At 41.0% G+C, this 13192-nt stretch overlaps 2 protein-coding genes across 4 annotated transcripts in view; both read right to left on the reverse strand.

Moving 5' to 3' along the window:
• Capsl (calcyphosine like) overlaps nt 1–13192 on the reverse strand; it is a 39207-nt gene that overhangs the window by 14950 nt on the left and 11065 nt on the right. For all 3 annotated transcript variants that reach the window (XR_010050436.1, XM_023565261.2, XM_063258068.1), the window contains exon 2: nt 220–356. Coding sequence is in view for 2 of the 3 variants with exons in the window: in XM_023565261.2 (XP_023421029.1) it covers nt 220–356 (137 nt within the window). In the remaining variant the exon portion in view is untranslated. The remainder of the gene's footprint in view (nt 1–219; nt 357–13192) is intronic.
• Nucleotides 6972–13192, reverse strand: part of LOC100720972 (UDP-glucuronosyltransferase 3A2) — a gene marked incomplete at its 5' end in the record, with an annotated part of 42991 nt that continues 36770 nt past the window's right edge. Inside the window, 2 exon segments of the mRNA XM_063257879.1 lie at nt 6972–7368; nt 12117–12182. Coding sequence (XP_063113949.1) covers nt 6972–7368; nt 12117–12182 — 463 coding nt within the window.

Below are 13192 nucleotides of genomic sequence, written 5' to 3' on the forward strand. Positions count from 1 at the left end.
CCCTCTCTTATAACAGAAAAGAGCTTTGCTGAACATGGGACTAAGAATCAAAAGCTTTCACAAGAAACCTCGGAGAACAACTTTTCCAAGCTCTGCATTTCACCAAGGAGATATGAAACCGTAAAAAGAAATTCCCTGCTCAGAACCACATAGCCAATATCAGCCTCACTTAGTTGCCTCCCACTTTTATATACCTGCTCTCTGCCATGTGCATCCTACCTGCTGAGTCCTTTTATGCCCGCGGAGCCCCTGGCCAGGCACTGCAATCGGAGTCTTTCAATGGGGTCAGTGGTAGTGGTGAGCTTTTTCTTGGCCTGGATGGCCATCTCTCGATCATGGCGTGCCGTCCCGGCCATCTGGAGAAAAGATAGCATGTCAGTGGAACTCGGGGCTCAAAAATGCCTCTAGCTGAGCAGGCAAACATCTCTCAGAAGAAAGTTCACAGCTTGTTGTCTTCACCTACCAAGTGCCATCTTCCACCTCCCAGAATTCCCAATTTTTAACTCTGCCACTATGCTTGGCATGGTTGTTACTACTTATTTATTCCGAATATATCTGCATTTTTCAGCCTTAATCCACACTTTTAAAACACAGCCATCTCACAATGTGCTTTGATCTTTCTGCAGCCCTCTGCCTCTCACAAAAAGTTCAGTTTCTCTACTCTTTTGAATCAACCATATATTTCATATCCTTTTATTTAGAATTCTCAAAAACAGCTAAGACCCCTCTGTTAGCAGCGGATGCTCAGAATAGGGAGAACCAGGAAGACAGCCAAGCCCCACAGGCTGGGAGCCAACCTGAAGCCTGAAGTCTGAGCAATTGCTTAGAGGACAACAATACGCAATATAGTAACTATTGTTGATTTCCTACTGTCTTAGCACTATTTCATTTAGATTGATTGTTGTTTTATTCCTTTAAAATAAAAACATAAATTTAAAAAACGAATTCTCCATAGTTTATTCACCCCACACTGAATGTTCTTCTCTTTTATCTAAATACTCTTTTTGTTATTTCTGTCTTCACTAAGACTCTCAACATTTAAGATTTACTGGTGATTCTTACCTAGCAATTAGTATGATCTCTGATTAACAAGTTTGTGTCCATTCATGCCAATAAGGATCTCAGATCAGAAAAAAATTAATAGTAAATAGACACTATGTATTTTTTCTTTTTCTTCTGCTTTGATTTTGTGGTGTGTGTGTGTGTGTGTGTGTGTGTGTGTGTGTGTGTGTGTGTTGAACATTCAGAAATAGGAGAGAGGTTAGGAAAGTGCCCACCTCCTAAAACACCTGGATAACAAGCCTCGAATTCTCAGATTCTCTCATTAGTGAAAAGAGTGCTAGACTGGAGGCTGGAGATCCCTGTTCTAGTCTTGCTTCTTCAGCTCGTCCCTGGTGATGTGCCACCAAGTCTCCAGGCTTCCCACACTCTCCTCTGTTAAGTGGAAGAACTGGGTTAGAGCAGCAGTGGTGAGCCTATGGCATATGTGTTGTTGTTTCCTTTTAAGACAAAAGATGTTAGAGTTCTTTTCCAAAACAAAACCGGTATTTAGGTTTAAGTATAATGTTGGCACTTTGTGATAAATAATTGAGTCAGGGGTTGCAGCTTGGCACTTGGTCTCCAAAAGGTTTGCCACCACTGGGTTAGATGACCTTTAAATTTCATTCCACGTCCAAAAACCACTAATCCGAGAAGGACCCAACTAAGAAAGAGAATTACAGGCCAGTCTCCCTAAAGAACATTGATGTAAAAATCCTCAAAAAAATATTGGCAAACAGATTGCAGCAAATCATCAGAAAGACTATACACCATGAAGCAGAATTCATCCCAGGGATGCAGGGATGGTTCAATATACGTAAATCCATAAACATAATACATCATATTAACAGAGCCAAGGGCAAAAATCATATGATCATTTCAATAGATGCATAAAAAGCTTCTGACAAAGTTCAGCACCCATTCATGATAAAAATCCTACAGAAAATTGGAATAGATCGTCTTTACCTCAATCTAATAAAAGCCATCTATGACAAACCAACAGTCAACATCATACTAAATGGACAAAAACTGAAAACTTTCACTCTAAAATCAGAAACAAGACAAAGATGCCCATTGTGTCCACTGCTATTCAACATAGTCCTAGAAACTTAAGCCAGAGCAATTAGACAAGAGAAAGAAATAAAAGGAACAAAGATAGGAAAGGAAGAAGGTAAAGTATCATCATTTGCAGATAGGGTAATACTCTACTTAGAAGACACTAAAAACTCCATCAAGAGACTTCTAGATTTAATAACCAAATTCAGTAATCTAGCTGGTTACAAAGTCAACACTCAAAAATCAATAGCCTTCCCATACACGAATAACAAACTCACTGAGAGAGAAATGAGGAAATAATACCTTTTACAATAGCATCCAAAAAATGAAACACTAGGAGTCATTCTAACAAAGGGTGTAAAAGAACTCTACACTGAAAACTACAGTCCTTTGGAAAAGTAGACCGAAGAGGATTTTAGAAAATGGAGAGATATCTCATGCTCTTGGATAGGAAGAACAAATATAGTGAAAATGGCCATACTTCCAAAACTGTAATACACATTCAATGCAATCCTAATAAAAATTCCAATAGTATATTTTACAGAATTAGAGAAAACAATACTAAAATTCATCTAGAATCAGAGGAGACCTAGAGTAGCAAAGGCAATCCTGGGCAACAAAGACAAGACAGGAGCATCACAATACCTGACTTCAAATTATACTATAAAGCTACTGTGATAAAAACAGTATGGTAATGGCAATAAAAAAATAGAACTGAAGATCAATATAATAGTTTAGAAGATGCAGAAACAATTGCAGACACACTAAGCTACCTTGCCTTTGACAAAGATGCCAACCACTTTTACTGGAAGAAAGATTGCCTCTTTAATAAATGGTGTTGGAAAAACTTTCTACATGCCAAAGATTCAAACTGGACCCATATCTTTCACCATGTACTAAGCTAAAATCAGAATGAGTTAAAGATATTAATGTTAAAACAGAAACACTAAATCTTCTGGAAGATAGAGTAGATAAAACTCTTGAAGATACTGGTGTAGGAAAGACTTTAGAAAAAAACCCAGATTACACAGGATTTATCACAAAGAGTCAACAACTGGGATCTCATCCTATTGAAAAGCTTTTGCACAGCAAGAGAAACCACCAACAGAGTGAAGAGACAACCCACAATGTGGGAGAATATGTTTGCCAGCTGTTCCTCAGATAAAAGGTTAATATTGAGAACATATAAAGGACTCAAAAAATCCATCCTCCCAGATTTAAAAACCCAATCCAACAATGGGCATCTGAGATGAACACATACTTCTCAGATGAAGAAGTTCAAACAGCAAATAAATGCATGAAAAAATGTTCAACAGCACTGGCTATTCGAGTGATGCAAATTCAAACAACACTGAGATTTCACTTCACCCCAGAAAGAATGGCAAATATTAAGATATCAACTCATAACAAATGCTGGAGGGGCTGTGGGGAAAAAGGAACCCTTCAACACTGTTAGTGACAATGCAGACTGATGCAGCCACTGTGGAAATCAGGGTGAAGATTCCTCAAAAAACTAGGATTCGAGGCCCCTTTCAATCCAGTTATTCTGCTTCTGGATATTATCCCAAAAGAATTAAAAACATCATATCACAATGATATATGTGCACCCACATTTATAGCAGCACAATTTGTAATAGCCAGATCTTGAAAACAACCTAAATGTCCATCAACTGAGGAATGATTTAAAAAGATGTGGTATTTCTATATGATGGAATACTACTCAGCCATAAAGAATGATAAACTGGACACTTTTATAGATAAATGAATGTGCACTGAGAGCATGCTTATCAGTGAAATAAGACATGCATGTGTAAAGTTGTATTGTTTCATTAGTGTGACAAGATGAAAGAAAAAATGTATATGTGTATGTATATGTATATAAAAACAGTTTAGATAGCTTTAAGAAAGAAGAAGAAAAAGCATAACAGCCTCCCTTGTCATTCACATAGCTTTTTCAGAAGCAAATCCAATGCCTCCCTTCACTGAACACCTCTGTAGATTCTGCCTTCTTTTCTATGCTTTTTCCGAGTCTTTTTATCTCAGAGACAATGACCTCAGCCAAAGCAATGACTCAGGTTACACTAACCCACTGTGAGGCATTCTGAGTTGATTTTTGGATGTCTTAAGAAGTTTTTATGTGCTATACGGTTTGGGGTTTTTGCATGTTGATATCCAGTTGTTCCAATATATTTATTGAAGGTACAAACCTTTCTCCACTTAATTGCTTTTACATCTTTGCCAGAAATCAATTGTCTATTATGTGGGTATCTATTTTGGGACTTCATATTGGTACCTTGGTGGCTTGTCTACCTTGATATCTATGCCATTTTGTCATGATTGGTGTAATTTTGTGATAAGTCATGGGTTTGGATGGGTTGGAGCTCTAATTTTGTTCCTTTATCAAAGCTGTTTAGACTCTTCTGAGTCTTTTGTATTTCTACAGAAATGTAAGAATCAGCATGTTAATTTTTATGAGAAATGATGTTGGCATTTTTAAAAAATCACTAGTGCTTATGAATTTCCTGTACAGTAAATGGAAAGTTAGAAATTACCTTATGAATGAAAAGAGCAAGGAGCAGGAGGGCAGGAAGGGGGTGCAGAGAGAAGCACCCGATGTGCAGCATAGAATGGTAATAAAGTGATCCCACCTTGATTCAAGGCTTCCCTCCCTGCCTAAATTCTGGCACTTCCCCGAGGGCCTCATAAATCTGTATTATGTGAGTTTCATCTGGATTTTTTTTAAATCCTCAGGAACATATTCATGGCTAGATTTAAATATTCAAGAATACTTCAAAACATGATGTTATACACGGCTATTAGATACAGTTTTACCCATAGTTCAAAAATAAGTAAACAAAAATTGTGTCTGAAACAGTCATCTTGACAAAAGAGTAACCTAAGGGCTAAAAATGTGCTAACTACCACTATTATATGAATTTCACAGATCGTGAAATGGCGATGCAGGGACATCAGTTAATCTGCGTATGTCAGAGAGCGACATGGCTCATTGAAATTCACTCAGCATTCAACCAAAATACTCAAAACCAGATAATTTATTACAAGGCAGACATTTATTTGTCTCACAGGTGAAGACTGAGAAGTCCAGGATCATGGTGCTGCACCCACTTGGCACTCAGCGAGCACCTTCTTGCCACCTGATAATGTAATGTGGGGCATCACAGGCTCAGACAAAGCCAGCGTGCTAGGTTGGGTCTCCTTCCCTCTACGTACAAAGCCACATTACTACCATCATGGAGTGTCCATGCTTACGACCTCATCTAATCCCAATTAGACCCCCAAGGCCTCATCTGCAAACTCCAGTGACGTATGACGTTATAGGTTAAGTTTCTAATGCATCAGCTTTGGAGTACACATTAAACCACAGCAGTCACAAAGGATTAGGTTGGTAAAGTGACCTGCCTAAAAGTCCTGGCCAACACCACAATACTGGACTTCTGATTTCCAAGTAGAGCTCTTTCTACTATAACACTTTGCAAAATAATATATAAGAAAATCAAAGCACACCTTGGTGGAGCTCGCTCATGGGAAGGAAGACAAATGCTGGAACCCAGAATCCCAGTCTGTCCCACCTCCTGAGTCAGTCCCCACCCAGGGATGACACAGGCAGTTTCCTCTGGAATCTAATTTGATAAATTCAAGGGGAAATTACAATCTTTTCTGCAAGACTATGATGGAATTTTAAAGATTTGTGTTAACCAACTTTTAAATCAGTCACTCAATTCATCAACAAACAAATAACAATTATCCTGTAGTATTTTCAAAGCACATGCTGGCCAGAAAGTGGGAGTATGAAGGACTCAGAGAGACAAGCTCTTGACTAGCTTAGACTCTTAAGCGAAACAGAAAATAAAGTTTGCAAGAACTGCAGCTTCGGAGGAAGGCAGGATTTAGTAAGCTCTCTGGGAAAAAAAAAAAAATAGGGCAATGCTGAGAATTTTTGAGGTTTGTGCGAATGCACCAGGCAACAGAGTCTCTCCCAACATAATGTCACGCTGTCACAGACATCACAGCACTGCTCAAAGTGTTCCTGACTCCAAAAGACCCTTTCTGACTCTCATGGTGGTAAGACCAGCCAGACTCAGGAAAGATGAAAATGCACTGTCCTCCCCAGTGCACGTGTCTACATCGCCACCCAGTGTCACCTCATCGTCTCCGCAGTTCTCCAGCAGGAGCACAGTCTATGCCTTTAAAGGGAAACTATCAGGGGCTTAGGAAGACTGCGCTCTGTGCTCCATGTGGAGCGAAACACAGAACAGACAACTTTTACAGCAAGGGAGGGGAGTAGACTCCCACTGGTGAACTACGGATCACAAGAGGGCAACCAGCCTAGCTTTAAAGGGTGGATTTCTGCAGACATCACAAAGACCATGATGTCTAAGCTTTATTCCTCGGAGAAGGTGACAGTTACCCAGGCTGGCCTGGGAGAGGAAAAGGAAGGGAACTGAATATTTTAGATGGCAAGTGTCCTGAGTATGTAGCCAATGACACAGGCACACCTATGATATCTGTGTTACTTTTCTTTTAAATGTCACTGGCCGAGTTATTTTTTCCTAAACTGAAACCTCAGTATCCAGGTTTAATTGCAGCGTTGGCACTTGACCATGAATAAATGGGTTTTGCTTTGCAGTTTGGCCACATCTCTAAAATGTTCACTGTCACTGGCCTAGACCAAAGTGAAAAATGATGATATAAATAAAGAAATGCAATTATTTTAGTATGATCAGAAAATAGGGGCACAGGTTAATGAAGACTTGAGGATGTCCGGAGGAAATATTAGCAGAAGAAATGTGCATGAGGATGAATCTGAGCAGAGGAGCAGGCACCAGATCACAAAACTCCAGCTTGGCGGGGTGGGGTCACAAGGGCTCGAAACAGGAAACACCAGATGCCATTGCAGAAGGCGCATCTGGGGCTCGTGTGGAGAATGGTGGGGAGGAGGGATAGGAAGACCTGGGGAGACTGCTGTAGCCAGGGTTCCGCTTGGGCAGTGAGGACAGAGAAGGGAGACATGCAGAATGGCAAGCAAATGGGTGCCCAGTTTGAGAGGGTGGACGCGGGCTTTCATCCACAGTGTCAGATGAGAGGGATATTCGCAAAGCAACAAAACGCAGCAGCCTGGAGATCTGGGACAGGGGCTGAGTGGGGCTGCCAGGAGCAAGGAGCACAGGCAAAGGAATCTGTGACATTGGTCCAGCAAGGCCGCCTCCTTCCACTGCCCTGGTGCACAGGCTGCTGCCACTGCCAGCACGCTGCCTGCCTCAAGGGAGCGGATTTGGAAAGCTGACGATGCCTGGAAATCTATGTTTGTCATGGTTTTCAGACAACTTTAAATCAACACCTGATAGGTAAGGGAAATGTTCAAGCCCCAGCCTGCATACTATCAAACTGTCATTGATGCTCCCTGGTGGAGTAAACTAGATTAATCTCTCCCTTCCCATTGCCTGGCCTTCCCTGGCCTCCTATCCCCTGTTGTTGTTGTTGTTGTTGTTGTTGTTGTTGTTGTTGTTGTTGTTCTTCTTCTTCTTCTTCTTCTTCTTCTTCTTCTTCTACTTCTTCTTCTTCTTCTTCTCCTTCTCCTTCTCCTCCTTCTCCTTCTCCTTCTCCTTCTCCTTCTCCTTCTCCTTCTCCTTCTCCTTCTCCTTCTTTTTCTTCTTCTTCTTCTTCTACCCGGCCAACAGTCTAGGTGAAGTGGATCTTATTGTAAAAGAGGCTACCCTTGGTCCACACACTATAAAACATCAAGAACGTCCATACCTTCTTTATGGCAAAATCCAAATGAAATGCCTCAAGACCTCTCTAAGAACCCCTTCCCCTTCTGTTTCTCCTAAACTACATTCTTAGCTTTCCTCTTTCAGAGTAAAGACCGTTGCTTGAAAAAACTCAAGGAACTGAAGCAAGTTTAGTCAGCTTGGGTGAGTTTAAAAGAGTTAGCCAGAGCGGAACTGGAGAGGGAGAGACAGGGTAAGTAAACAGGGAGGCCGTGCAGAGGCCATTCGAGGCCCAGCAGAGACATACTGCGGATAGCAAGTGTCTCTCTGGCAGGCAGCAGTGTGCACTGTGATAGTTAGACCAGCTATTCCAAGCCCAGGTTTTCACCTGCACCCTGCTGCTTGGGGACAACATACTCTGTGCGGGAACTTTTCTACTGAGGAGGTCACAAGCTATGGTTTATATCTAGATGTATCCTCAAAGCCTCAGTCAGTTGTAGGTGGGGCTTTGGGAAGGTGGTTAGATCATGGGGGATGTGGTCATCATCAACGGATTAGTCCACTGATGACTGTCTAGATAAATGGGAGATGAAACCTAGTCAGAGGAGACAGGTGGAGGGTGATGTTCTGGAAGGTTCTATCTCTTTTCCTCTTCCTTAATTGCCCTATTTTTATACACTGCAGGCCATGAGCTGTTTCTTTTCCAGGCCCCTCTGCCCTGCCTTAGAGTTAACTATGGACTACAACTTTTACAAATTTAAGCTGTGAGTGCTGGATATTGTTTCTCAGTGATTAGAAAGTAACTGACATAGCACATTAGCCTATCCCTATGAGAACAGCAAGGACCTAAAGAGCAGTTCAATTTTTCCAAAGGTCTTAGATCACCTCGTAATGCCAGCAAGCCTATTTCTCATTTCCCATAAGTCAATCTGGTGATAATTTTTGCCTTAAGAGTGTTCTTAGGCATGTCTGTGTTCGTTAATATGTCTCCCATTACATTAGCCATTTTCAATGACAAGGAACCTGGAGTTGCTCTAAGAGCCCTGTGTGATCATAAGACATTCTATTATGTAGAAAGAAGAAAAAACAAAGGCAGTATAGAGAACAACTAGAAATCAATTAAACAAGGAGGGCTTAAGCTAGTTCTGAGGAGGTAGAAAGCATGTGCCTTCTCTCGAGTTCTCATCCAAGTCATAACCCTCCCCAGCTCTGCTAGCCCAGGTTTGATCCTAAGCGCGGAAACTGCTCACTCTCCCATGGGAGTAGAGGACTGTAATGACTTCTTGTGATTTTGTGTTGCTTTGTTAATCCAAGTTTAATTTTTCATACCAGAAGCAGGACTCAACTACTTTTGACAGTTTCCATCTCTGTATCATACTAAAATGGCTCAAGCGTTGGTCAGAGATAAGAATTTAGCAGCATCTCTACATCTAGCCCACCAGGATCTCCCCCGACTCCTTCCTTTAAATGGCCCAATCAGGTATTTGCCCATGAATGTGAAGTGAACAATGCTTAACCCTTTATATATAGTGCTGCCCACTCACTTCCTAAAAGCTATTCAGGAGGGAGAAGGTCTCATGACCTAATCAATTCCTAAACTTCTTAACAGTTCTTAATTAGGGATTGTTACATGAATTTTGGAGATCACTAGCACATTCAAATCATAGCAGCACATGTTGAGAATAGCCTAGCAGGTTGCTAGAAAGTGCACACACCATGGTGTTCTCTTCTGAGAATGAGATTGAAGACTCAGATGTATTGAAGGAAGACTTGTAGTAGAGAGGCTGGCAACCCAGGTAAAGGGTGCATGTCAGTATTGCTGACATGGTGAGAGATAGTTTATCAAACCCACCTGAGCTTAGTTCAACTTAGTTCAACCCCAAGTGTACTGCTGGGTATAAAAATTGCTGCACTAATTCTTCAGATGATATTGTATTGCAGTGATTCCCAACCACGTATGGTTTTATGCCCTGAAGACATTTTTGGTTGTTACAGTTAGAAGACAGGGAGAGAATTACTTGTATCTAGTGGGTAGAAGTCAGGGATATTACTAATCCCGCAGAAAACAAGGCATCCCATGACATGAGCCCAGAGTTATCTGATCCAAAATGTCAATGGTACTGCTTGTGAATATGAAGATGCCCACACATCTTTACTAAACAGAAAATTAGATGCCATAGATGTGGATGCTAGGGTAATACATTTTGACATTTTCAGATATGTTTAATGTATGCCTTCATTTAGAAACTAAGTGATAGGATATATAAAGTCACCCTCTACTAAAAGGAGTAAAAACTTGTAAGGAAATACGTGTGTGTGTGTGTGTGTGTGTGTGTGTGTGTTACTTTTCTCTCATTCCTAAGGCAAAATATCCAATATGCAAAGTTAAAAGGGGAAGGCTTTATTTAACTCACAGTTTGTGGGGGTTCCGGTGCATAGCTGGCTGGCTCCATGGATGGCACAAGGTAGAGGGGCATCAAAGAGAACAGCTGGTGGTGCCCACAAGGTAGCAAAGGCAACAAAAGGGAAGGCAAGCCTTTTTCTATTCCTTGTATTGTATTCAGTCTACTGAGATTAGGACAGTGACAATTCAGTAAGTGGACTGATTTAATCACCCACTCATCATCCTAGCACCCTTAATTCTAGCATTGCACCATGAATTAATCACATATTCTAGATTCAACCACCTCTGAAAAAGATCTACCAGTGACTGCATGAGGTTTTGATGCAATATCTAGACACAAACCATAATACCACAGCTCAGGATAAGATGAAGACATGAAGAGAAGTGATAGTAATAACAATTGTAAGTATGTCAAGGCCACAGCCCATGGCTAAAGCACTTTACATACAAGAACACACTGCCTTATGTCATGGGGTCTGTCCTAATATAGGAAGTCAAGAAAGACCTGGAGATAGCATGTTATTTATTTGAGAACGTGAGCACCACTAGGGAGTGGCAGAGCCAGAGCTATAATGACTATGCAGAGATGCTGATAAATTGTTTGGGGAATTTAGAGAAGGTAAGGAAAGAAAACATCAGGGAAAATATCACCGTGGCTCACTGATTGGACTTTCCTGCAGCACAGGGTAGTGGCTGCCAGGCAACTCACAGCTCTGTAAAACAACCGCTTTCTCCACTTCAAGTCCCTAGTTTGGGCTTTCAAATCCTAAAACTTCCTTGAGATGGACAGTATACAGAATTCTCTTCTTGCATCAATTTTTTCTTGCTGTTGTTTCTGTTTTTTAAAATGAAGTGTGAAATTTTGTGAGCTTTTTTAAAACTTAAACTCAAAACTCTTGTACTAGCATCCATAAAATTATTTACAATTTTTTACATATTGTTTTAAAAATGAGACATGGAGAGAGACAGAGAGAGAGAGAGAGAGAGAGATCTGTTTTTTCCTAGGATTGTCACTCTCATTCATCACTTAAAATATGATAGTATTTAATCTTTAGGGATGCAAGCATATTGTAGAAATATGGAACTCCAGCCATTGGCACACATGGGGCTGGGTTAGACCCAGGCCCCTCCCCCAACCCCACCTCTCCAGCAGACTACCTTGCAGGAACCAGCAACTCCAGCCAGTGAAGTAGGAGGATCCTGGCCAAAACCAGGCCTTTCCCATGTCCCCTGCAGTCCTGACCATCCCACCTCTGGACCTAGGAACTCCAGCCCACAATGTGTGCCCCTGCAGTTCCACCACTGTCATCTGGGATACTCCCACTTCCTGGACCTACTATTGCTTTTGAACTTTGGCTCCCACACATCCCCCCAGAACCTTGGACTGCAGTGGATTAACCATGCAGTATGGAGAGGAGACTCAGTAACCCCTCATTCAAACAGAAGAACTCAGCAGGAATCCATCAATGAGGTGAGTTTGCCCCTAAAATAGGAATAGAGTTTTCCACCTTCAGTGGGAAAGCAGGAGTAACCCAAATCCCCCTCTAGAAGTAGGCCACTGGCAAGCTTGACAAGTGGGTCAGTGAGTTCTTCCTCCACACAGAGAATATCAGGTAGGTTGAGGAGGGCCTCCCCCAACCTGGAGAAAATTGAGGGGGACTATGGGACACCCAGAGACACAGTAAGGTCCCAACTGAGACAAACACTGTAAACAGGGAGGTATGGTGACTCTGAAAAACCTGAGGACATAATAACATCAGGAACTATACTCCTCAGCTTGTCAGCCTTGGAATAATATAGGTCTCACCTAACAGGCCCTGCAGGGGGAAGTTAGGTGACTGGCCTGACTTCTTTGTAGGACCCAGCAATTGGACAAATATCAACCTTACATTAGGACGCCAAGGTGCACACTATCAACAGTTGGCACTAGTGGGGTAAAAGGACCAAATATTAACCTGAAAGGGGAAAATGGCAAAGTGAAAAAAGCAAAATGCAATCTCAAACATCTAGTCCATCGGGAGAAGTACAGGAGACATTTAAATAGAGGACTTCAAAAGTAGCACACTAGAAATTTCTGAAAAGCTAGCAAGTGAAATTAAAAAACAACTCCATGAGGCTAAAGAGGAAATCAAATTAGAAGTAATCTCTCATGTAAAGACAGAAACAACAATCTTAGTAAAGGAGTTGTTCAGTGAAGCTAGAGAAGAAATAGATTTGAAAAAAAAGTACAGGAGCATGGGAAATTGATTGAAATCTTGGATGAATAATACAGAAAACAAGCAGAATTCACGAAACAAGCTCAAAGAGACATCTAAGAAACAAAAAGTTCTATTGAAAGCTGGCAAAACCATTTAAATGAAGCTGAGGATAGAATTTCATACTTTAAAGACAGGATCACAATTAGCAATCATGAAAGGATAGAACTTTTAAAAATAACAAAGCAGTATGAAATGACAACCCAGAAGCTTCAAGATGATGCCAAGAGAAACAACATAAGACTAATAGGCATCAGTGAAGATGTAAGAGTCAATGCAACTGACGTAACTATTCACAGAATAGCAGAAAATTTCCCAAATATGAGGAAAAAAATCTGATATGCAGATAAGTGAGACATATAAAACACCAAACAATCACAACCAACATAAATCTATACCCAGACATATAATAATTAAAATCCCAGACATGCAGCACAAAAACAGAATGCTAAATGCTGTTAGAGAAAAGACATGACTTACCTAATCAAGGAAAGCCCATTAGAATCACAGCAAACTTTTCAGCACAAACCCTCAAGTCAAGACCAGCTTGGAGTGAAGTATTTCAAACCCTAAAAGAAAACAACTTTCAACCCAGATTGATGTACCTAGAAAAACTTAATTCAAATTTAATGGAGAAACAAGATACTTCCATGACAAAGAACAACTGAAGAAATTCATGTCCACCAAACCAACCCTAGAAAGAGTATTGA

This window comes from Cavia porcellus, unplaced genomic scaffold (assembly GCF_034190915.1).
Source record: "Cavia porcellus strain 051 isolate PalLab524CR breed Dunkin Hartley unplaced genomic scaffold, mCavPor4.1 scaffold_11, whole genome shotgun sequence".
Lineage (NCBI taxonomy): Eukaryota > Metazoa > Chordata > Mammalia > Rodentia > Caviidae > Cavia > Cavia porcellus.